We start from the raw sequence: 22,535 nt of genomic DNA on the forward strand, positions 1-22,535 counted from the left end.
CTCTCTCTATTCCCCTCTCGTCTTAATATTTATCTGGTGTCTCCTTTGTCATACTCTTGATATATTTTAAAATTATATTTGCATTTCATCATTTAACTGTACTATTTTGTGGTAAAGCGCTTTAGGAAATAAATACAAATATCAATACAAGTTTGAGAAGTCACTCATGCATCTGATCTAAATAAAAGGGACTTTGGTATGAAATCCGATGTATGCTTAAATAAAGTGAGAATATTGGCTGTATAAACACTGTCAGGGTCAACTACTGTTGTAGGGTTCTGGGAAGACAACTTACAAGACCTAACAGGTACAAACACAAAGTCTAACCAAACTCTTACTTTATAGCCTGAGTCATAAGTGTATCCAGTGATATTATCGGTTTTAAAAGATTGTCAGGAGAATAATTTGTTTGTCCACTATCCTGCACTTTCCCCACATATTCTAGGACTGAACTTTGCTTATATATTTTTGCCAGTCCTATAATTTATTGGGAAGGTGGTTTAGTGAAAGCACATACAGATACATGACTGGACCAGCAAATATGCAAATGCAACTATTGTTTTTTGTAGACTTTGCAAGAAATGCTCTGGTCTCAGTACTAAGGAAACTGATGTAAGAGTGTTAAGGAAAGGGGAATGTAAACAAGCTAGCACTGCACAACCCAACATCCCATTGCAAGAAAACTATGCATTTTCAACATTCTTTACTTAAAAGAATTAAAAAAAGAAATTCAGAAGTCATTTTAAATAGCATTGAACCACTGAGTCGTAATACTCTGGTCCCAAACAAACAGAGCATGAAGTCACTGGTTAGTCTGGGTACAGTTGTAAACAGGCCTACCTCTCACCTTTGACATGGAACGACGGGAGAGGCAAGTCTAGGACAAGGGTCGCCCAGCAAAATCTTCAGGGCCGCGCACGAACCTTCTGCCAGCGAACGGAGGTTGTACCCGCCCTGCAGAACGCAAGTGTGGTGTTAACTACCTGTCATTATGATCATTGACATACCATGGTTGACCCTGGTTACTCCAGGGTTGGCATGGATAACCATGGTTTCAGCACAATATTTAAACAATGGTTTCCTCCAAGTTGGAGGGCAAAGCCAACACAGAGTTTGTCGGATAGGCCATGTGGAAAGGAAGAGCGGGCCTGAGGTGTCCCTATACAGTGGGAACACCCTCTGGGAAGACCCATTATTGAGCCATCACCAGAAAGGGTGGGATAAAGTGACAGGTTAAGAGGCAACATTAGGACAAAAAGGTAAGACAGCTTAAGAAAGGGTGAAAATAAGGACAAGTTGGGCAAGAATTCTGACAGATTCTATGAGGTGGGAGCAGCCAGAAGAGTTATTTGTAGCTTGAAAAGGAGGAATGGCAGATCACTACAGAAAAACAAAAGGAGAAAGGGCGGCAGAAGGGAAATGCCAAAGAAGATATCTGCCTTTACCTCCAGAGCTAGGATGATCTTGCCACCAGCCAATGGCATCAACAGGTGCGTCAGATGTGCAAAGCACGCCGGAGAGGCTGCCATCTCACCCTAGAAGAAAGGAAAAGAAGTGAAAGTGCTTTGGTGCAGTGATGGAGAATGCTAGCCTGTGCTTCAATTCACTGGGTTCCTGTTAAGATTACGTATTCTCATTTTGACACAAACAGCTAATTCCTTCACCAAAATCAAACTAAAATATTGCATTGCTCCACATGACCACCACAACAGCCATTGTGTAATAAAGCCAATGAAGAGCAGTATAAGGAAGGCATAGTATCAAATACAGACAGACACAAGTGACCACAGTTCAAGGGTGTTTTTTGAACTTTATCAAGGGTGTGATAAACGCCTATCTAAACCTAAATCTAAGGATGGGAGCAAGCTACGACCATCAAATAATAATAATGCAGTCCTGGTGGAGTCTCATAAAAATAAAAGGGCCTTACCAAAAAACCTATTGCCAATCTTTACCGCTAAGTTACAAATAGTGTGGGATAATGTTCATGAAAAAGAAATACGTGTTCACAAAACGATAAGTCAGGATGTTCAGGCCGTTGGCCTCCCTTGTCCACGTTTTCAGCGTGGGACAAGGCTGTTGACTCGAGCATAGGACACTTTTGGGTTTCTTTTCTTCTTTTTGTGTGTTTTATTTCCCATATGAAAAATAACAAATGAGAAATGTTCACAAATACAAACATAGGAACTTTCCCACTATACAGTGCAGTAAATATATTTTACAAAGAAGAAAAAAAAAATCAATTTATACAATTATAGCAATTTGCAACGGAAAAGTAAAATCAAGGAGAAACCTAAAACACCCAACAGAAAACAACTTAATATTTCAGATTATACAGCATATTATGGCCCAATACAGTTACTTATTTGATTCCTCTTCTTCACATACAGCCTTCCCCAACTTATTCACAGTTTTAAAGAGGAAGTCACATAACGCCAGGATTAAACCCTGCGATTGTGCACTCATCAGACTGCACCACCAGGCTTCATTGCCTACTGAAATGTGTAGATGTTTCTCCCGTTCTTCCTTCTGAGCACTGCAGCCCATCACCAGATGTTTTATAGTTGCTTTCATTCCTGCCAAACCACACAATCTACAAATCATATTCCCCTCTATCCCTTTCAACCTAGACACTTTCTCCAGTGTCGGTAGCTGATTTAATTGAAATCATAGATACAATATTCTCATTCTTGGACACGGGAAAATAGGACAAGTTACTTACCTGTAACTGTTGTTCTCCAGCATGGGTCTGGCATGGATTCACATGCTCATGAATCAAGGACTGTATTCCCCGTCGTCAGGCTGGGAATCCTCGGTAAAGAAAAAAACAGTATCAGTTTCGTTTCTGATCTGTCTTTCGTAGTAATAACCAATCACTGGTCTCTGCGTCATACTGACCACAGCCAATGACTGCCCTCTACCTAAGCACCGCCTCTGGCAGCCATTTTCAGATTTGGAAGCACGTGAAGTGGCAGTATGACCAAGTGAAGAGCCGCGGAGGGGTAGGCGGGAGGGTTCGCATGTGAATCCATGCCAGACCCATGCTGGAGAACAACAGTTACAGGTAAGTAACTTGTTCCTTCTCCAGCATGGGGTCTGGCATGGATTCACATGCTCATGAATAAAGAATACATAGCAGTACACACATGCACAACCACGGGAGGTGGCAAAGGCTCAACATTAAGCATTACATCAAACTCAACATTAAGCATCTTACCTCCTCACCAGGCTCACCTCAGGCGAACAGGTTGCGCAGCACTGCTTGGCCGACCCTGGACTCCTCCCTGGAATCCCGATCGACGCAGTAGAATTTCGTGAAGGTGTGCGTCGACCTCCACGTAGCAGCCCTGCATATGTCCAACAGGGGCACACCAGAAAGGAACGCCGTGGTAGCTGCGATCGCTCTGGTGGAATGGGCTCTCGGACGGCCAGGCAGCGGTCGGTTTGCCAACCGATGACAGTACATGATACAGCCGGAGAGCCATCTGGAAATGGAAGCCTTCGAGAGAGCCTTCCCCTGATTGACAGGTCCAAAGTTCACAAAGATTTGTGACGTCTTCCGAAAACACTTTGTGCGGTCCACGTAGAACTTCAGCGCTCTAGCCACATCCAGCGAGTGCAAAGTCCTCTCCGCCGGCGACGAAGGCGACGGGAAGAACACAGGCAACACCAAGGGTTCGTTGAGATGGAAGTCCGACGGTACCTTGGGCATGAAGGAGGGGTGCGTCCTGAGCACTACCCTCGTGTCGTGAAAAGTCAAGTACGGGGCCTTGCAGGAAAGGGCCTGGATCTCTCCCACCCGTCGTGCGGAGGTGATGGCCACAAGAAACGCTGTTTTCCACGACAAACTTCAACGGGGCCGAGTGCAGAGGCTCGAACGGAGGTCCCATGAGCTTGGTCAGCACCACGTTGAGCTCCCACGCCGGCGCCGGCGCCTTCACCGGCGGGAACGATCTGAACAGTCCCTTCATGAACTCTTTCACCAGACGATGAGACCACAGGGACGTCCGGCCCGTGGTTCTGGTGTATCCGGAGATCGCAGCAAGAAGAATCTTGATGGACGCGTGTGCCAGTCCAGCTTTGGCCAGCGTCAACAGGTACGGCAGTACCTGAGGAGCCGTAATCCGTAGAGGGTTAATCTTCTGTGCCTGGCACCAGACAGAGAACCTCTTCCATTTGTGTCCGTAGCATTTAAGAGTCGAGGACGCCCTGGCCTTTGCAAGAACCTCTCTGCAGTCGGCCGGTATGTCGTATCCTCCAAACTCTAGCGCTGCAGGAGCCAGGCCTGCAAGTTCAGCGATTTCGGGTCGTGGTGGAGGATGGCGCCTCCTTCCCTGGAGAGTAGATCCGCGTCCACCGGCAGCTTGATTGGCGGGGACGCTGACAAGTCCAGAAGGTCCGGGAACCATATCTGCCTCGCCCACGCAGGTGCGACGAGGATCATCCTGCACCGTGACCTCTTGAGCTGGTTGACGAGCCGGATTAGCAGTGGCAAAGGAGGGAACGCGTAGAGGAACAGGCCCTCCCAGGGGAACGAGAAAGCATTGCCCATGCTCCTGCCTGGGGAAACCTGCTGGCGAACCTCCGGCACTTGGAGTTCGTCGCCGTCGCGAACAGGTCGATCTGGGGTGTGCCCCACCGTCGGAAGAGGCGATCCACTAGATCCTGCCGTAGTTCCCACTCGTGGCACGAGCGCAGCTCCCTGCTGAGTGAGTCGGCGATGGTGTTTTTTATCCCTGCCAGATGAAACGGCACCAGAAACATCCTTTGGCCGACTGCCAATGCCACAGGTCCTGCGCCTCCTTGGACAGTGCTGGGGACCTGGTTCCGCCCTGTTTCCTGATGTAAAACATGGTGGTGGTGTTGTCGGTGAAGATCCTCACCACCTTGCCCTTGAGGGACGGAAGGAAAGACCTGAGGGCCCAGAACACTGCACGGAGCTCCAGGACGTTGATATGGAGGGACTTCTCCGTCGGGAGCCAGAGGCCTCTCGCGTGCAGATTTTCGGTGTGCGCTCCCCACCCTTCCAGGGAGGCATCCGTGGTCACTGTCTCCTGGTGGTCTGGGGTCTGGAAGTCCATGCCCGCCGTCAGATGCGCGCGGGTGCCCCACCACCGGACCGCTCGGCGGAAACTCTCGTCGAGTGTGATCCTCTCCTCGAAGCGCCCGTCGTTTGGATCCAGCGCGCGTCCAGGAACTCCTGCAACGGGCGCATCCGGAGCCTGCACATGGGAATGAGGTAGATGCAAGAAGACATCATTCCGAGGAGGGACTCGATGGACCTCACCTTGGCCGTGTCGGAAACCAACATCCGCTGTACCTTGCCCAGGATGGACCTGGTCCTTTCCTCCGACGGGGAGGCCAGAAGGGACACTGTGTCGAGCTTCGCTCCCAGAAACAGTGCGTTTTGCGCGGGTACCAGGTGGGACTTGGCGTAGTTCACGGAGAATCCCAGGTCCGTGAGAAGTTGGACGGTCCTTGCCGTGTGCTCCACGGCGAGCTCCCTCGTTTTGGCTCGGATGAGCCAGTCGTCCAGGTAGGGGTAGACATGGATCCCCTCGCGGCGCAGCTGCGCCGCCACCGGTGCAAGGCACTTGGTAAATACCCTGGGTGCCGACCGTAGTCCGAAGGGGAGGGCTTTGAACTGGTAGTGACGCCCTTGGACCACAAACCTGAGGAATTTTCGGTGTCCATTTAGGATGGGAATGTGGAAGTAGGCATCCTCCAAATCCAACGACGACAGGAAGTCTCCTTCCTCCAGCTGCCCCAGGACGTGCTGGAGGGTGACCATCCGGAACTTCTGCGCCTTGATGAACTTGTTCAGACGTCGCAGGTCTAGGATGGGGCGCCATCCTCCCGTCTTCTTCTTCACGAGGAAGTATCTCGAGTAAACTCCGGAGCCCCGAAGCCTCTTTGGGACGAGTTCGATGACGCCCTTCCTGAGCATCGCCTTTACCTCCAGGAGAAGCTGAGGGACGTGAAGCTCTTTCCTGGCCACGGGGGGGACGCGCGGGCACCTTCTTTGAAACTCGAGCACGTGGCCCCGGGCTAAGGCGTCCAGCACCCAACGGTCGGTGGAGATGGACTCCCACACGCTGACGAAGCTCGCCAGCCGGCCTCCCACCGGGGTGCTTCGGTGGGGGCCCGACCCCACGGCCGGTTCAATCCTGTTTCGACGAGGCTTTGCCGCCTTGACCTCCTTGGCGACGACGGCGGGGTCCGCCAGACTTGCCTCGTCCTCTGTAGGCCTCCTGAGACGACGAGCGGGCCGCTTGACGGTAGGTGGAGAAACCGCCGCCGGAACCTTTGGAGGCGCCCTTGCCTCCGCTGCTCCGAAAGGGCGTCCGTCGTTGCTGCAGAACCCCAAGGGCCCGGGCCGTCTCAGTGTCCGCTTTAATGGCCTGAAGGGAATCGTCCACTGTTTTCCCAAACAGGTTGTTCCCATCGAACGGCATGTCCAGGACTCTGGTCTGTACGTCTTGACGGAAGTCCGTAGCCTTGAGCCATCCACGCCGCCTAAGGCACACGCCGTTGCCCAACTGGCGAAACCCAGTGTCGGCGATGTTTGTCGCAATAGTGATGGCGTGGTCCGATGCCACCTCGCCTTCCTGTAGGATCTCCAGGGCATCCGCCCTCTTGTCCGGTAGGAAGTCCAGCAGGGGAGCCAGTTTGTACCATAGCTCCCTGTCGTAGCGGGCCACGATAGCCAAGGCGTTGGCCACTTTAATCGTCGTCGCTGCAGACGAGATGACCCTGCGTCCCATAGCGTCCAATTTCTTTCCCTCGCCGTCCGGTGGGGAAGTCGATGTGGAGGCCGCACCCCCCCCCGCTTTCTTCCTGGCCGCCGCGGAGACGACGGAGTCCGGGGTAGGCTGCGCCCGGAGGCACAGGGGGGCCGCGTCCGGGACCCGGTACTTCTTCTCGTACCGGTCTCTTCTAGCTGGCGTCGTGGAAGGGTTCTTGAGGAGGGCGAGGCCCTCATCCCAAATGTCGTCCAGTAGAGGCACCGCGAGGACCGTCTTCCTCTTGGCCTCGCGCCGTTGATAAAGGAATCCTTCCTTTTTCTTCTCCTCAGGGCAGAGTTGGAAAAGCTCGGATGCCCTGGCGATCATGGAGTGGAACGATCCAATCTCGTCGGGCGGAGAAACCCTGGTGGGAGGTGACGATGGTAGATCCTCGTCGTATACCTCGTCGTCCGTACCCGTCGCTGCCGTGTCAGTCCCTGTATCATCCCCTCGGGTGGACGGGGAGGAGGACTGGACGGGGCGCGACGGCTGAAAAGGAGGTGGAGGGTGAATCCTTCTTTTCTTGGGCGGGGGAGCACCAGAAGGTCCCGGTTCAGGATCCCCCGTCGCCAACGGTAGTCTCGTCCTTATCTCTGAACATAAGGACTGTATAGCCAACAAAATGGCCACCGAGTTGTCTTGCAGCACTGGCAGAGGGGAATCCGACGGGCGATCAGGAGCCCCGTCGGCACCCTCGACGATGTCGTCGTCACCTGCGTCGGGATCCATCCCGACGGGCCGGTCTTCTTCCACGCCAAGGCCGTGGCTTAAGACCTCAATCAGCTCTTCCTCTGAGGTTGAGGCCGAATCTACGACGACGCCCTGCCCCCCCTTTTTCTTCCCCGCCGGGGGTTTCACGGGGGTCCTATCGATGGGCACAAAAGAGGACTCCCTCCGAGGTGGCAGGGAGACTCTGAGCCCCGAGGTTGCCACCACTGGTGTAGCCCCCACAGGCTGAGCCAGGGCCGCTGCGACAGTATCGATAGAGGGCTTGGCCGGATGGATTAAGGCCTTCACCACCTTAGGTGCGCTCACCGCCTTATCCTTGAGGGGGGGGACACTGCCTCGCTCCCCCTCCGATGGGGCCTTCGAGCTCGACCGGGGCCTCTCCAGGAGCTTCGCCGGGTGCTCGCCCTTCCTCTGACCCGACCCAGAGCGTTGGCTCGTGGCTGAAGGTGCCGGGGAGGGTGCGCCCTGCCTGGCGCCTGTAGAGCCCGACCGTTCGGCGCTCCCGGTGCCAGCGGACTCGCGGTGCTTGGCCTTGTGTTGGACCCCCGTCACCGGGGCGTCCTCAAAGGTCTTAGAAGACCGCTCGGATTTCTTCCTCTTCTTTTCGCCTGACGGGCTCTTCCCTTCCAGCCAGTTGGCGAGACGTTGGTGGCGGTCCTTCATGGTCCGCTCTGACATATTGCCGCAAAACGCACAGTCCTTCTCCACGTGCGTCTTGTCCTCACGTAAGCAGTATAGACAAAAGGAGTGTTCGTCCTCCTTAAAGACGTTCTGTAGCTGGCATCCAGGGCAGATCCTGAACAGCTTTCCGGGCGTCGAGCTTCCCTTCTCCTGGGCCATGTCTGGGCCTGAGAAACTTCTGGAGTCCTCCAAAAGCGTAGCTCAATGAGATCTTCACCCTTGAGGGGCGCAGACGAATCCGACACGGGTCCCCGTTGATCGGATGGAGAGTCGGTGGAGCTTGAGGCTCTTTTGACCGAAAAAAACTAAGTTTTTTGAGAAAAATGTGAAAAAATAGCACTAACGCTCGAGAGCAATAGCATGAGGATCCCAACACATGAACGTGCGGTAAAAATCTGAAGATGGCTGCCAGAGGCGGTGCTTAGGTAGAGGGCAGTCATTGGCTGTGGTCAGTATGACGCAGAGACCAGTGATTGGTTATTACTACGAAAGACAGATCAGAAACGAAACTGATACTGGTTTTTTCTTTACCGAGGATTCCCAGCCTGACGACGGGGAATACAGTCCTTGATTCATGAGCATGTGAATCCATGCCAGACCCCATGCTGGAGAACGTATATACTTCGACACCTGCTCTCTTTTATAGACCAGCTTAGCATATTCGCTAAAAAGTGTATATTTTGCCAGCTCATCTGCTGTATTCCCCAGTCATATTGGAAGAGCTTTTTCGTTTACCTTAGATGGATTTAGAGTAAGCTCCGCTCTGGAGGATCCTACTTCTATCAAAAAAGCATTCATTTGTTCCTTCAAATTGTTAATTGACGCCCCCGAAGTGCGTGTTTGAACTTCTCCCAATTTTTCAGACAGCAAATTTGTTGGTGGATTTGAGAGTGTAGCGTAAACCAATAACTTTGTCCATGTGGTCCTTGTAGCCAGAGGAACAAGCCCAAGCTTGTGTCTTATTACTGAGTTTGGGACAGAACTGGCTAGCCTTAGTGTATTCTTCCAAAGCATTCCCTGGATCGTGTTAAGGCTATGCCCCGGTTCGGTGAGATTAATGTCAAGCCAATAGAGGATAGTTTGTTCAACTTGCATCAAATAAAATTGGATCTTTGGCTTCAAAGAGAAGGAACATAGCTGTGCATACACCCGCTTCATTTTTGTTAATTGAGGTGCATATTTAGAATTTAGATACTGTACCCCACCTTGTTTTGAAGTGGAGTTAAGCACTTCAAAGCCCAGATAATAAGTGCGGTTACCCGCTCAAGTGGCTCAGCTCCCACCCACCCTGTCATCATTTTTGGGCTTCTATTGGTTGAGAATATACACACTCTTGATTTCAAACCATTTATTTTTAGATTCTTCTCCACAGCATATGTGTGGAACAATGTGTTTTCCTGCTAAAACCCCATGGGAGTGATGTCAAACAAGACTATATCGTCAGCAAAAGCAAGCCAGTCAAGTGTTACTGAAACCAACTTGACTGGATTTGCAAGGCTTCCCTCCCACGCCGTTGCTATATCCGCAGTGTACATATTGTATAGGGTGGGCCCCACCACGCAAAAAGGCCTTGATAGGTGCTGTTGTGGCACCCCCCCATGCAGGCACACTCTCACTGTTGTATCCATGTGTAACAGAGCCAGCATTTTAACTAGGCTAAGCGGGACCCCAGCCACCAGAAGCTTGTGCCACAACCGTCCTCGGCTGACTGTGTTGAACCCGCTTTTCATGTCTACTGATGCCATGTAGACGGTACCCACTGTTTTTTTGTTCAACTGCTGTCCTCATATGTGTCAGTGTAAATGCATTGAGTGGAGTACCCATCCCAGCACGAAAGCCGATATGGCAGTTGGACAAAGGTCTGTGTTTTGTGATCTGAGCATTGATATCCCGCAACAGCATGGTTCCAAAAATGGGTCTAAAATTTTGCAGATTTAGTTTTTCCCCTTTCTTGTACATAGGAACAACTAAAGATGGTTTCCAAGTGTCAGGCACCACGTCTGTCACACATACGTGTTGAAATATTTCCCAAAGAGGAGGAGTCCAGATTTCATAATTATCTTTAACGATAATGGGAGGGATGTTATCTGGGCCTGGAGCTCTTGAGGGTTTAGCTTTGCTAATTGCCCATAAGACATCCTCCAGTTCCCATGGTGCATGCTGTATCTAAATTGTGCCCCCTTCCTTCTAAATCAAATATGGGTTCATTTGCAGGTATCGAGTACTTTTCCTGTAGATGATGTTCCCAAACCTGTGCCGTGATATGGCAATCTTCTACCCTTTGGGAATTCTTTTTCATGGCTCCCGCCAACAAGGTCCAAAACTTAACTGCATCCTTTCTAATCAGTGACCCTACCAATCTCCTGGTTGCTCTTAATTGAGGTTTCTCTCCCAAATGACTTTAGTGCCAATGTATGGCCTGCTAAGATCTTCCCCTTACCTTCACAGAAACCTCGATACGAAGTAGACAATTTTAGGCATGCTCTAATTTCCACTCTCTTGGCAGCTTTCGCCTTCTGTACTCTTATATCATAAGGATTCGTATAAGAACCATTACTCTGAATTTTCCCCTTATTCGACAGCAACTTAATGCATGTTATCAGCTTGCTGTTGTAAATCCACAATGTTAAATTCTCACCCCATCTCTGCCATCCGTGCCAGCTCTTCCTCCCAAATGTACATAAAGGATCTACAAGCCTTCCAGTTTTATCTGATGGCTGCCCCCCCCACTCCCAGCTACGGAGGTAAAGGCCCATGCAGGTTCAAGATAGTGATTTGCCAATCGCATATGTAGGGTAATATTAATGGTAAAATGGTTGCTTCCCAAGGGCTCTACCCGTGTTAGGCAGTCACTTTTCGTACTCAGTTCTTGAGATGAGAAGATATGATCAATCCAGGAGCTACTGTTTCCTCTCCTCCATGTATGGAAGTCCATGATGTTTTTGTCTGCTGGGTACAGGGACAGAGGTCCCAGTCTGCCATAAAGGTCTTCCAAAGCAGACCTATTTGTTTGCTCCTAGATCTACTGTTCCCTCCTCGATAAGATGAATGCACCGGCTGGTTCCATACACAGGCTGTATTAAAGTCTCCTGCCACCATTACGGCTGTGTTTCCATGTCTCCCCACACACACTGTACGGCCATCATTTGTATTTTGCACAGTACACAGTTCTACTACAAGCATCAGGGCCTTCTATGCCCACGTCTCTTAAATTATCAAAAGTCTCGATGCTGAGGGTCTGCTGTATCAAACAAATGAAAAAGTTCCTTTCCAAGTATTTGTATTTTGTATTTGTATTTTATTGAATTTATATAGCGTTTTAATCCAAAATGCTTTACAAGAGGAACAAGTAAGATACAACAAGCATTAAATAACAATTGAATTAAACCAGAAGACAGTACAAAAAACAATTTGCATTACAGAAGAGGATTGGTCAGAGTAGAGAGGGCCCAAGGTGTGAGAGGGAGTAGGGGGTATGAGAAGTGGTGAAAGCAGCAGTAAGAGAGGAAGCAGAGGGTGTAAGGGTGAAGAATGGAAGAGATGAGAATTAGAGAAGTGGAGGCAGTGGGATAGGAGGGAGTAGAGCAAATGGAGAGGGGAGGCGGTTCCAGTGGAAACGAGTGAGCAATTGGAAAGAGCGGAAGCGGGAAGGGGCGCAGAGTGGAGGAGGAGAGAGTAGGAAGAGATCATCAGAGCTGAGAGAACGAGAAGTAGGGCCTATTCATTTAGGGGATTCACTCTTCAGCCTGGATCCCCCTCAGCTGGGCTCAGATCCCTTTTCTACCACAATCTTTAGTTTGGATCCCCCTCTTCTGGGGTCAGATGCTCTTCGCCAATACTTATAGAATCTTTTTTCTTGGGTGACTCACGGTTCATCCTGGATCCCCCTTAGCCAGGCTCAGATCCCTTTTACACAATTAAGTCTCCCTTAGCCGGGCTGAGACCAATTACAGTACGTATTAGCTATCGAAGACTTTTGAAAGTGCACAGGAATTGGCTTGACCTGTTGCAGAACTACTTCGATTTTAAAGTTCAGAATTGTACACTCAGTTGGATGCCTAACGGAGTCCTTCGAATTAGCACCCACATGGCGCCGGACCACTCAGCATATGGCATCTACCTTGGTTTCAAAAGTTCAGTCACTCCTTGGATATTCAATTATATTTGCATCGCTCATCACATACGCCTTTCGTTCTTTGCAGATTTCTTCATACAATGTTGCCGCTTGCATCCTTGAATCTAACACAGACCGGTCTGCTATCAGTCTCCCCGACTCACCAGCTGTGCTGAGCGGTTTCGTTGTAGGAGCCAAAAACAGTACCACAGCGGCAATCACTCCTCAGCTATTGATGCTCCTTCGACACACAATGCCCCAAATGAGACAAATTCAATTCCCTATAGTGCCAAAAGGAATAACTAGTGCTTTGCTGATTGGCATTCCATCTTGCAACCATACAACTGACAGCACGCTGAATCTTTTGTTTTTTTGTTTTTTTAAAAAACATTTATTTATTAGCATGTCAACAAATACAAATCCCATCAATATAATACAAGGGTTTTTAGATTTTAGCAGAAGCATAAACACATCGTTCAACTACATTCCAATAAGTATACAATGCAAAGCAAACATTACAATCCAACACATCCCCCATAGCCACACTAAATCACTTTCAGTGTATGTAAACAAGAGTCTCAAAAAAATATAACCACCCCTCCTATCAGAAGACATACATAGACACAAGACTCCACGTAGACCAACACAAACCAATACACTAAGAGAGCAAAGAAGAAAGATAAGAAAAATTAGAAAGAAAAGAGGGAGAGAGAAGAAAAGAGGAAAAGATTAAAAATAAATAAAAAATAAAAAAGAAAAAACAATTTCCACTCCTTAATATCATCCATACCTTAGATATTTAGCCATATAAGGCATTGAATGCCCCCCCACATTGAAATGTAGTCCTCCTCCTTCTCTCTCGCTTCGAATGACATTTTATCATAAGCAGAAAGGGTCTGCAACTCCATTAACCAGTCCTCCCCACTGATGGCTTCTTCCTGGTTTTCCAAACTCGAAGAATCAGTCACATCGCAACTAACAAAGCTTTATCAATCCAACTGTTAAATTTCATAGAATCAGAACATCTACCCCTATGTAGAAGAAGGATTATATTAACTGCCGATCTCTGCAAAATTACTTTTAGCGTCAATTCAACTCTATCAATCACTTCATTCCAAATGCTACAAACTCTCGGACAACTCCAAAAAAGGTGTACCAATGTACCCCTGTCTGTCCCACACCCCCAGCATAAATCATCTGTCTGTAAGTTCAATTTATACATCTTAACCGGCGTCCAGTATACTCTACTTATTATCTTCTGTCTGATCATACGTAGATTTAAGTCCGCTTCTAGACTGACACCTACTCTTAATATATCTCTCCAATCTCTATCCGTAAAGTCCATATTCATATCCACTGACCATATCTCTCTCAATTTTTCCCAAGCTTCCACATGCCCAATTTCCAATTGCATAAAGTTCATATATGTACGAGCAGTATACTCTTGTCCCAAAAGTAACTGACACAATTCCAGTGTAGTCCCCATGGAACCATTAAGCGTGCCTTTCCGAAGAATAATCAAAGAGACTAGATCTGCATATCTGTTTCTTTCTCTAGCATGCAGACCAAATTTTCTCTGCATCTCCTCAAATGACAGCAAATGGTCTCCATGAAGTAAATACCCTATAGTTAGAATACCCCTCTTCATCCAACTTCGCCAGTTAAGGCAACTGTTGTTAAGTTTCAGCACCTCATAACACAGAGAAGCATCCTCACTAAATCCATACAACTTTTTATTCTCTCCAAACCACGTCCAAAAAACTTGTCTAGTAGCCACTATTGATTTTAGCTGTAATCTATTGGTCGACAAATTCCCCATAGTATAAAGACTTTTTAAATGATACGGACTGCAGATATCTTTTTCCATGCGCAACCAAAGAGGTCCATTAAAATCATCATCTCTATAATAATAAGAGCCTTTTTTTTAAAAAAAAATGTTTATTTATAGCAAGGCAGTATAGGTTACAAACAGTATCGGATGGCAGTATAACATAGCAAAAGAAAGATTCTGGCTGTGTGTCCTTTTCCCCCCCATCATTCCGGTTTTCCCGGGCCAGAGATTCAGTCTATCACCCCCGCCTGGTGTGTACTCTCCCGGTCCCTCAGGGCCCAACGGGCGTTGATTGGTTTGAACGTCATTGCGGGAAATCGCTGATCATAGTCCAGCACTGGGGCCCATACATTCTGGAAGCGGTGCAGAGTCCCTGCTCTCGCTGCGGTGACCTTTTCCGCTATCAAGATGTCCCACAGTTTCCCCCACCAGTGGGCTAGGCAGGGGCCATCCTGCGACTTCCAGAAACGGGCCAGAACTGTCTTGCCCGCCAAGAGGCATTGTGTGAGGAGCTTAGCCCTGTTGCCGGAGCGGGGGTAGATTCCGGGGACCGGGATCCCCAGCAGAATTGTTTCAGGGTCCAGTGGGAGGGCGGAGCCGGTGATTTGTTCAATGGTTGAGAGACACCTGGTCCAGAATTGCTGGATCTTGGGGCACGTCCACCACATGTGAAGGTAAGAGCCTGGCTGAGTGCAGCCTCTCCAACAGGCGGGGTCCACTTGTGGATTCATGTGGTGGAGTCTGAGAGGGGGGTAATACCAACGCAGGGTGAGTTTGTATGCACATTCTTTGTTGGTGACGCAGGTGGAGGAGGAGTGGGTGCGGGACCATATGTCCACCCATGTTTGGTCCTCAATCGGGTGGCCTAGGTCCGCCTCCCACTGGGCCATGCATCGGGTTTTTGCCACCAGGAAATCCCCCAAGAAGCGTCTCTATATGGCTGAAGTTCTTCCTCTAGCCGGCAGATCCGCGAGAGTTAGCTCCAGAGGAGTCGGGGGGCGAGTTGCCGCTTGGAGGGTCCGGGGGTGCGAACACCAGTGGCGGAGCTGGCAGTACGTGAATCTGTCCCTCTCTTGAAGCCGAAATGTCTCCTTGCACTGTTCGAAGGTCCGGGGTTTGTTTTCCGAGTACATCTGCCCCAGGGTTTCAAGGCCCCCGTCTATCCAATTCTGGAAGTTGCAGGGATGAGTTCCCGGGGAGAAGTTGGGATTGTGGAAGATCGGCGAGAGGGGGCTCTGGCCCCTCGGGATTCCTTTCTGCTTTAGAGCCCAGTCCCAGGAGCTTAGGGTCTGCTTCGTTGTCAGTAGGACGTCCTTCCAACGCGCCCTGAGGGAGGGTTGGATGTGAGGGAGGAACCGGAGGGGGAGCGGAAGCTGGGCTTGCTCCAGTTCCACCCATCTGGGGCGGGCTGTGCTCGACTGCCAGGCGTGTATGTGTGATAGTTGCGCCACTGCGCTATAGGCCTGCAGGTCCGGGACCCCCAGGCCTCCTAGCCTGGCGTTACCAATCAGGGTCTTGTGGGGGATCCTGGCCTTTTTGCCTTTCCATATGAATTTCGATATCTTCCTCTGTAAGTGGTGGAGGGTCTGGGCCGGGAAAGGCACCGATAGGGACGAGCAGGCATAGAGGATCCTAGGGAGCAAGTTCATTTTGACGGCTGTAATCCGGCCCATTAGTGAGATCTCTTGCGTGGTCCAGCGCTTCAGGTCTCCCTCATCAGTTTGGGAAAGTTCGCCTGATAGGTCTCCCTTGGGTTCGCCGGGATGAAAACTCCTAGGTAGGGGATCGAGTGGTCCCGCCATTCGATCGGGCATAGACCCGTTAACGCCTCTTTTTCCTCTGGGCGGAGGCCGATTCCCAGGGCCACTGATTTGGCGAAGTTAACAGTAAAGCCGGTAACCTCCCCCAATTCCTTTATTTCGGCCAGGGCGTGCTTCGCTGAGGTACTGGCTTCTGTGAGTGTCAGTAGTACATCGTCCGCGTAGAGAGCAATTTTGTGGTGGGACGGGCCCACCTGAAGTCCCTTGATGGACTCATTCCGCCTGATCTTCTGGGCGAAGGGCTCCATCGTGAGGGCGAAGAGCAGGGGTGACAGCGGGCAGCCCTGCCTTGTCCCACAGGTCAGAGGTATCGGGGCTGAGTGGGCGCCATTGATCCTGAGGATGGTTTTGGGCTGCTTGTAGTTCGCTAGGATCATGGCTCGGGTTGTCGGGCCGAACCCAAATGCTTCCAGGGTACATTCCAGATAGGACCAATCGACTCTGTCAAAGGATTTGGTTGCGTCCAGGGCCATTAAGGCCATGCCTTGGGAGTTGCGGTGGGCAATGTCCACCAGATTCAGAGTCCGCCGGATGTTGTCCCCTGCTGCTCGATGAAGAATGAAGCCTGTTTGGTCGGGGTGGATTATTTCCGGGAGAATAAGTGCCAGGCGGTTAGCCAAAATCTTCGAATACAGGTTGGCGTCAATATTCAGTAGGGCGATGGGTCTGTATGATGCCCGATCCCTCGGGTCTTTCCCCGGCTTAGGAAGGAGGATCGTCACTGACTCTTGCATTGTGGGGGTTACGGAACCCGAAACCTGGAAAGAGTTGAAAAGAGCCACCATGTGGGGGATGATCTGGAGCTTAAATATCTTATAGAACCTCGGGGAGAATCCGTCTGGGCCCGGGGCTCGCGGTTTGAGGGCCTTGATGGCTTCGTCGATTTCTTCATCTGTTATTGGAGCTTCCAACTGCTCTCGTGTGGAGTCTGGGAGACGCGTTAAGGCTGCGTTTCGCAGGTATGCCTCCTGCCTCGTCCGATCTCGGGGGGGGCGCTGTCATGACCTGGGTTAAGTGGTCCGAAGCTAGTTGTAGTTTCATCTGTTCGGAGTGATGCATCACCCCCCGTGGGTCTCGGAGCCCTATAATTGTGTTAGTCCGTCTTGTTTTAGCTAGCTTGGCTACCAGCAGCTTGTTGGCCTTGTTGCTTTTGGCATAGTAAAATTGTTTGGTCTTCGCCAAAAGTTGCGCAGTGTGTTCCGCATAATGGGCCGCCAGTTTCTTCCTGGCTGAACGAAGCGCTCTTTGCGTTCTGGGAGACCAGCCACTCTTTTTCTGGGCTTCCTCAGCTGCTCGCAAGTCCTCCTCCAAGGATAAACGGACGTGTTTCCAGTTTCGATGGTATGCTACGCCTTGGGCTATCAGGGATCCCCGAACTACAGCCTTCATTGCATCCCAGTTATTGGCTAGGGAGGTGTCCGCGGCTGGGTTCTCCTCAAAGAAGTTCTTGATGGTGGTAGTTATATTGTCTCTGATTGACATATCATCGAGGATCGGGTCATAGAGCGCCCATCTGCGTGGCGCCTTAGCGTGGGTGTTCTGAATGCTTAATTCCATTATTATCGGAGCATGGTCTGATAGAATTCGCTAGCCTATAGATACCTCATTAGCGAGGGCGAGAGTTTGGGGGGAAGATAGGAGGAGGTCGATTCTGGAATAAGTTCGGTGAACGCCCGAGAAGAAAGAGTAATCTTTCTCGGTGGGGTGAAGCACCCGCCATGTATCCACCACCTCCAGGGTTCTGAAGAGCCGCAGCAGACTGAGGGCCAGACCGAACTCGCCAAGAGCAGGGGGGTGGGATTTGTCCTTAGTGGGGTCTGGAACCCCATTGAAGTCCCCTCCAATTATTGTCTGGCCTTCCGCAAAGCTTGAGAGGGAGGAACCCAGTGAATCATAGAAAGTTGCCTGTCCCGAATTGGGTGCATATGCCGATACCAGGGTGTAGAGGTCCCCCAGTAGGAAGCACTTGATGGCCACGAAGCGGCCCTCCGGGCACATCATGGAATCTAAGATCTGGGGGTGCAGGTCTTTCCGGAACATAATTGCTGTGCCCCCCTTTTTAGAGTTCCCCGAGGCGAAAAACTGGCGTGGATACATGCTAGATCGGAGACGACCGAAGTCTGCCGGGAGGAGATGAGTCTCTTGAAGGAACACCACTCCGGCCTCCTCATCTTGTAGCTTCTGGAGAATCGATTTGCGCTTGGGGGGAGAGTTGAGTCCGTTAACATTCCAGGAAAGGCATCTCAGCGTCTGGTGTTCCGGGATCGGGGAGCTAGAGGTTCCATGCTTGGGGGATGGAGGGGGCACTCCAGGTTGTCCATTAGCTGCCATCGTGAAGAGGGTGTAGAAGCGATCTGTACCGCACTTGCAGTTTTAACGGAGGCCCCCAACGGGAGGCCAACTTTTTAACTGGCGGGGTGGGAAACATTGTGGGTGTAACCCCACCCCAGGCCAACAGGGCCAATTGTATCTGAAAAAGTAACGTACGCACCCAAGGACTCTAAAATGGAGCGGACCTTGGAGGGGGGCATAGGCCGTGAAAGAAGCCCGCCGCACTGGGTGAACATAGGACTGTGTTGGGCCGGAGTTGCCGCTTCTGGGTTTAGCTGAAAGGGCGTCGGGCGTCCGGGACGCCGGAGGAGCGGAAGATATTTAGGGCCGCTCGGACTCCGGCTATCTTTTTCTGTTGTTTCGGGAGGCCCTGGACCATGAGGGTCGCCTGGGTTGGGGAGGAAAGGCTGACTTAGGGCTCCCTGAAGCATCGAAGTCTGGGGAGGTAGTTCCTTCGGGGGAGGAGGATTTCTGCATGATTTTAGCGGCATCTTCTAAATGGGATATTCTCCGGAGGGAGCCATTATAAGAAAATTGCAATGCTGTGGGGAAGAGCCATCTATATTTGACTTGACACTCCTGGAGGAAGAGGGCTAAAGGTCGGAGAGCCCTTCTTTTCTGTAGGGTTGAGAGGGAGAGGTCCTGATAAATTTGAAGAGGGTGACCTTGGAAGGAGAGTTCATCTCCGGACCGACTGATAGCGGAGATAGCTTCTTTTGTGGAGAAATAGTGAACTCTTGTAATGACATCTGGGAACTGGTCGGAGTCTACTCCCCGACGCGGACGCAGTCTGTGAGTCCGATCCAGCAGCAGTTGGGATTTATCTAGTTGTGGGAGGAGGGTTTGGAAGAGGTCTCCTATGTAGTCTGCAAGATTTTTGTCGAGGACTGAGGACGGAACTCCCCGGATTCGGAGGTTATTCCGACGGGCTGTGTTTTCTAAGTCTTCTTGTTTGTGTTCGAGGATTTCGCACCTGTCTTGGAGGGCTCTTACTGTTTGCTGGATATCTCCCATAGCAGATGTTTGGTCTTGGGAGCGGTCCTCGATCTCACTCAGTCTCTGCTCCACCTCGGTCACCCTGTGGTCCGTTTGTTCCAATTTGGTGGTGAGTTCCGACATGCAGGACCGAAACTCAGCTTTGATGTCTGCCATAAACGCCAGTAGATCACCTCTGGTAGCTGGGGTGTCACCCTCCTCCTGGGAGATCGTTGCGGTGGGTTTAGCTGAATCCGGTTTCTTTCCCTTGTCAGGAGCGGTGAGCATGGTGGCAATGTCCACGTTTTTAGTAGCTTTCGACTGTCTAGACATGGTGGCGAATCGTGGGTGGGAAGATGGTTTGGAAGGCCCACCCTGTGGTCGGGCGTCAAGGCTCTTGATTGAGGAGAGGGAATGCTGGTTCCGAGCTTGGCCGGTGCACAGTGGCTTCAAATAAGGGGGTGAGCACTCCAGATCTTGGTGGTGGGCAGATGTGTGGGGCGTAGGTCCCGGTGGGTAGATAGATTGTTGTGCGCCCGCTTGGGACTGGGCCAGGGAGAAAGAGCGGGTGATACAGTGGGCCGGGGCGCCCCAGGAAACACGCAGCCAAGTCGCTTCTGTAGCTGAGGGGGGGCTTCCCCTCCGGAGTCAGGGGTAGCCCGGGGCGGAGGGGCGGCCAGGCCCGGGGGTTAGCCTAGCCGCGTCGGGGGGCGTCGGTGAGGGCCTTAGGCCGGGGCTCCAGGTGGGCAACATTGGTTTGTGGTGCGTAGGTCAGGCCCCTCCTCGGGGCTTGCAGCTGTGGACCCCCCAACGCGGCCAGGCCAGGACCACCCCTCCTCCGTGGACCCAGGCCCGGATTCCCTGGTGGGGATAATAATGGGAGGGGACCTCCAGGTCCCGGGCCAGGACGGAGGCCCCAGACGTCGGTATGGGCCGGGGCGCCCCAGGAATGTGGCGTATGGGGTCAGGATCTCCGGGTATTGGTCGGGTAGCGAGGAGGGGAGGCTGGAGCCCGCTCCGGGGCCGCCGGGGGACGGAGGGGGGGGTGTGGCCCCACCTCAGGTGCTGTGGCAGGTCTGGAGGGCTCCTCTCGTGTGGCCCCGGAGGGATGGGAGGCCAGCCCCCCACCCGGGTCCTCACCCCCAGCAGCCCCTACCTGATAGGCACCGTCCGTGCCGTTCTTCGTCAGGTAGCCGCGGGCAGGCCTGGGCCGGTAGCGCGGGAAGCGGAGGCCCCCCGCGGGCGGCTCAGCTGCGCAGCGGTCGCTTCGGGGAGACCACCGGAGGAAAAGTCCGGGGGGCTGGTGCCACTCCGCCGCGCCCCGGGCACTCGAGGAGTTGAGCCGCGTCCGGATGCGGCCTCAAGGAGCTCTCTTCGCCCTCCTGGGCCGGGGGATGAGCTCGGCCGCCATCTTGGGAATTCGTCGCTGAAGACGGCTCGGGAAGCCGGGGCGAATAACTTCGTCCCCGCTGGGCGTTATGATCCCCGCTTCAGCCTGTATGAGCCCCAGGCCATCCGACGTCCATAGGATCAGCCGGGCTCCGGTATCGAGGCGTAGAGCCGCATTAGGGGCCCAGAAGCGGCGGGCTTCGCACGGCGGGCCTCAGGGGAGCAGCCACATCGAGCCTTTTTTAAGTAAAAACGCCTTACAGTATTTATGTAAGTCTGGATAGCCAAATCCCCCCTCATCAATCTTCTGCATCAAAATATACCGTGGGATTCGTGGTCTGAATCTTAAAGCGTAATGTAACTTTCAGCTGTGCCATGCTCAAGGACACAAAAACATCAATGCACACCACAACAGCCAAAGTGTCTCTCTTTAGAGATAGCTGCTCTTACCTTGGGATCTCCGGCCACAGGGTCAAAGCCAGCTGCTACAAGAACCAAGTGAGGCTGAAACTAGAAAAGGAAAACATATCAGCGATCTACCAATAAACTATTCTTGATGCATGCGGTAACAGAAAAGTGCTGGATGAAACAATGGATGACGTTTCATGAAGACTAGTGCAGACAGTGTACATGGGCAGTAAAGCGACCTGCAACTAGAACATTTAGCTGTTTGTGTAGGGCATACATAAGGCTTCATAACAAATACTCTACTGCCATTCCAAAATCTGTTTAGAGTAAACAGTTGTTACCATTTTTTGTCATCTATTGAGGGGTTAGAAAAACCAAACTATAGTGTTAGGGAGGATTATCATCAAGTTCGACCTGTTTCACACTTTAATAAATGTTACAGAGAAGACAGAGACCACTCTTAGAAGGGGAGTGCAGTGGTCAAAGTACATTATTTGTCAACCCATAGACAAAGGATTATCCACTGAAAATATACACTTTGGTTAAAGCAAAGCATTGAGAAGTTACACATTCACAGGCAAGTACTTTCAAAATAGGCAAAGTTATTTTAAAACGGTAAAATGTCTCAAAATAAAAAGACCCAAAACAACGTTAAAAACGTATGTAAAAAAGTACACAGAGAAGCGTAACTTTAGATACCATGAAAAGCGCTTAAAAGTCACAAATGCAAATGAAATGTCAAGTTTGTACAAACCCCCCAAAAAGTGCCCCAAAAAAGCAGCTGAAACCTGTAGCAATAGCCCATTAGTTTTAAAGTGCAGTGGCGTGTGTGAAGAGACGTCAGGTTTTGCAGGTCACAGTTCTGGTTCTTTATCCAAATACAGCACACAAAACCCTGAGGAAAGAAGGATGGTTCCAAAAGCCTATAAAATATCAGTAGACTCAGTGGAGATTACCTGCATGATGGCTGACTACATGACAGCTGCAGTGGCTAGCTACAACAATAATTAACTTTTGGGTCTGGGTAGTAAAGTTCCAGTTTTCAGCAAAGCAGCTGGGGCATTCACTTCTGGTCGGTCAAAGAAAAGGATACAGGAGCTCAAATGGGGTTTTCACAGGGTCAAAAAGCAGGAGGCTCCAACTGTTCCCACAGGATCAGAGAAAAAACAGAGACAAGCTTCCCCTGGGAGGAGAGTGGCAAATGTTCTTTTTAAATCCTTAAGTGGCTGACTTCATTCGTTTGAATGAAGTCAGCAACACAGGCATCCAGCAGTAACTCTTTAATGCAACATCATCTTCTCAAACTTTGCAGACATGAATCCCGGTACGTTCATTTCAATTGCTCTGGATTTTCACAGACACTCACGGGGGCTGGTGCTACCTCAGCACTCCAATAAGCATCTGTACACATCGAATCATGCCAGGTAAGTCAAATTGCCTTTTCACGGGCACACACAGGCATGTGGACTGAG

At 50.9% G+C, this 22,535-nt stretch overlaps 1 protein-coding gene across 1 annotated transcript in view; it reads right to left on the reverse strand.

Annotated features, from left to right (window-relative positions):
* Window positions 1-22,535, reverse strand: part of HDAC6 (histone deacetylase 6) — a 1,945,770-nt gene that overhangs the window by 929,139 nt on the left and 994,096 nt on the right. Inside the window, exons 13-15 of the mRNA XM_069647471.1 lie at window positions 21,106-21,165; window positions 1,446-1,535; window positions 848-954 (exon numbers count right to left, since the gene is read on the reverse strand). Coding sequence (XP_069503572.1) covers window positions 848-954; window positions 1,446-1,535; window positions 21,106-21,165 — 257 coding nt within the window. The remainder of the gene's footprint in view (window positions 1-847; window positions 955-1,445; window positions 1,536-21,105; window positions 21,166-22,535) is intronic.

Source organism: Ambystoma mexicanum, chromosome 2q, assembly GCF_040938575.1.
Source record: "Ambystoma mexicanum isolate Mex_15411 chromosome 2q, UKY_AmexF1_1, whole genome shotgun sequence".
In the NCBI taxonomy this organism is placed as follows: Eukaryota; Metazoa; Chordata; class Amphibia; order Caudata; family Ambystomatidae; genus Ambystoma; species Ambystoma mexicanum.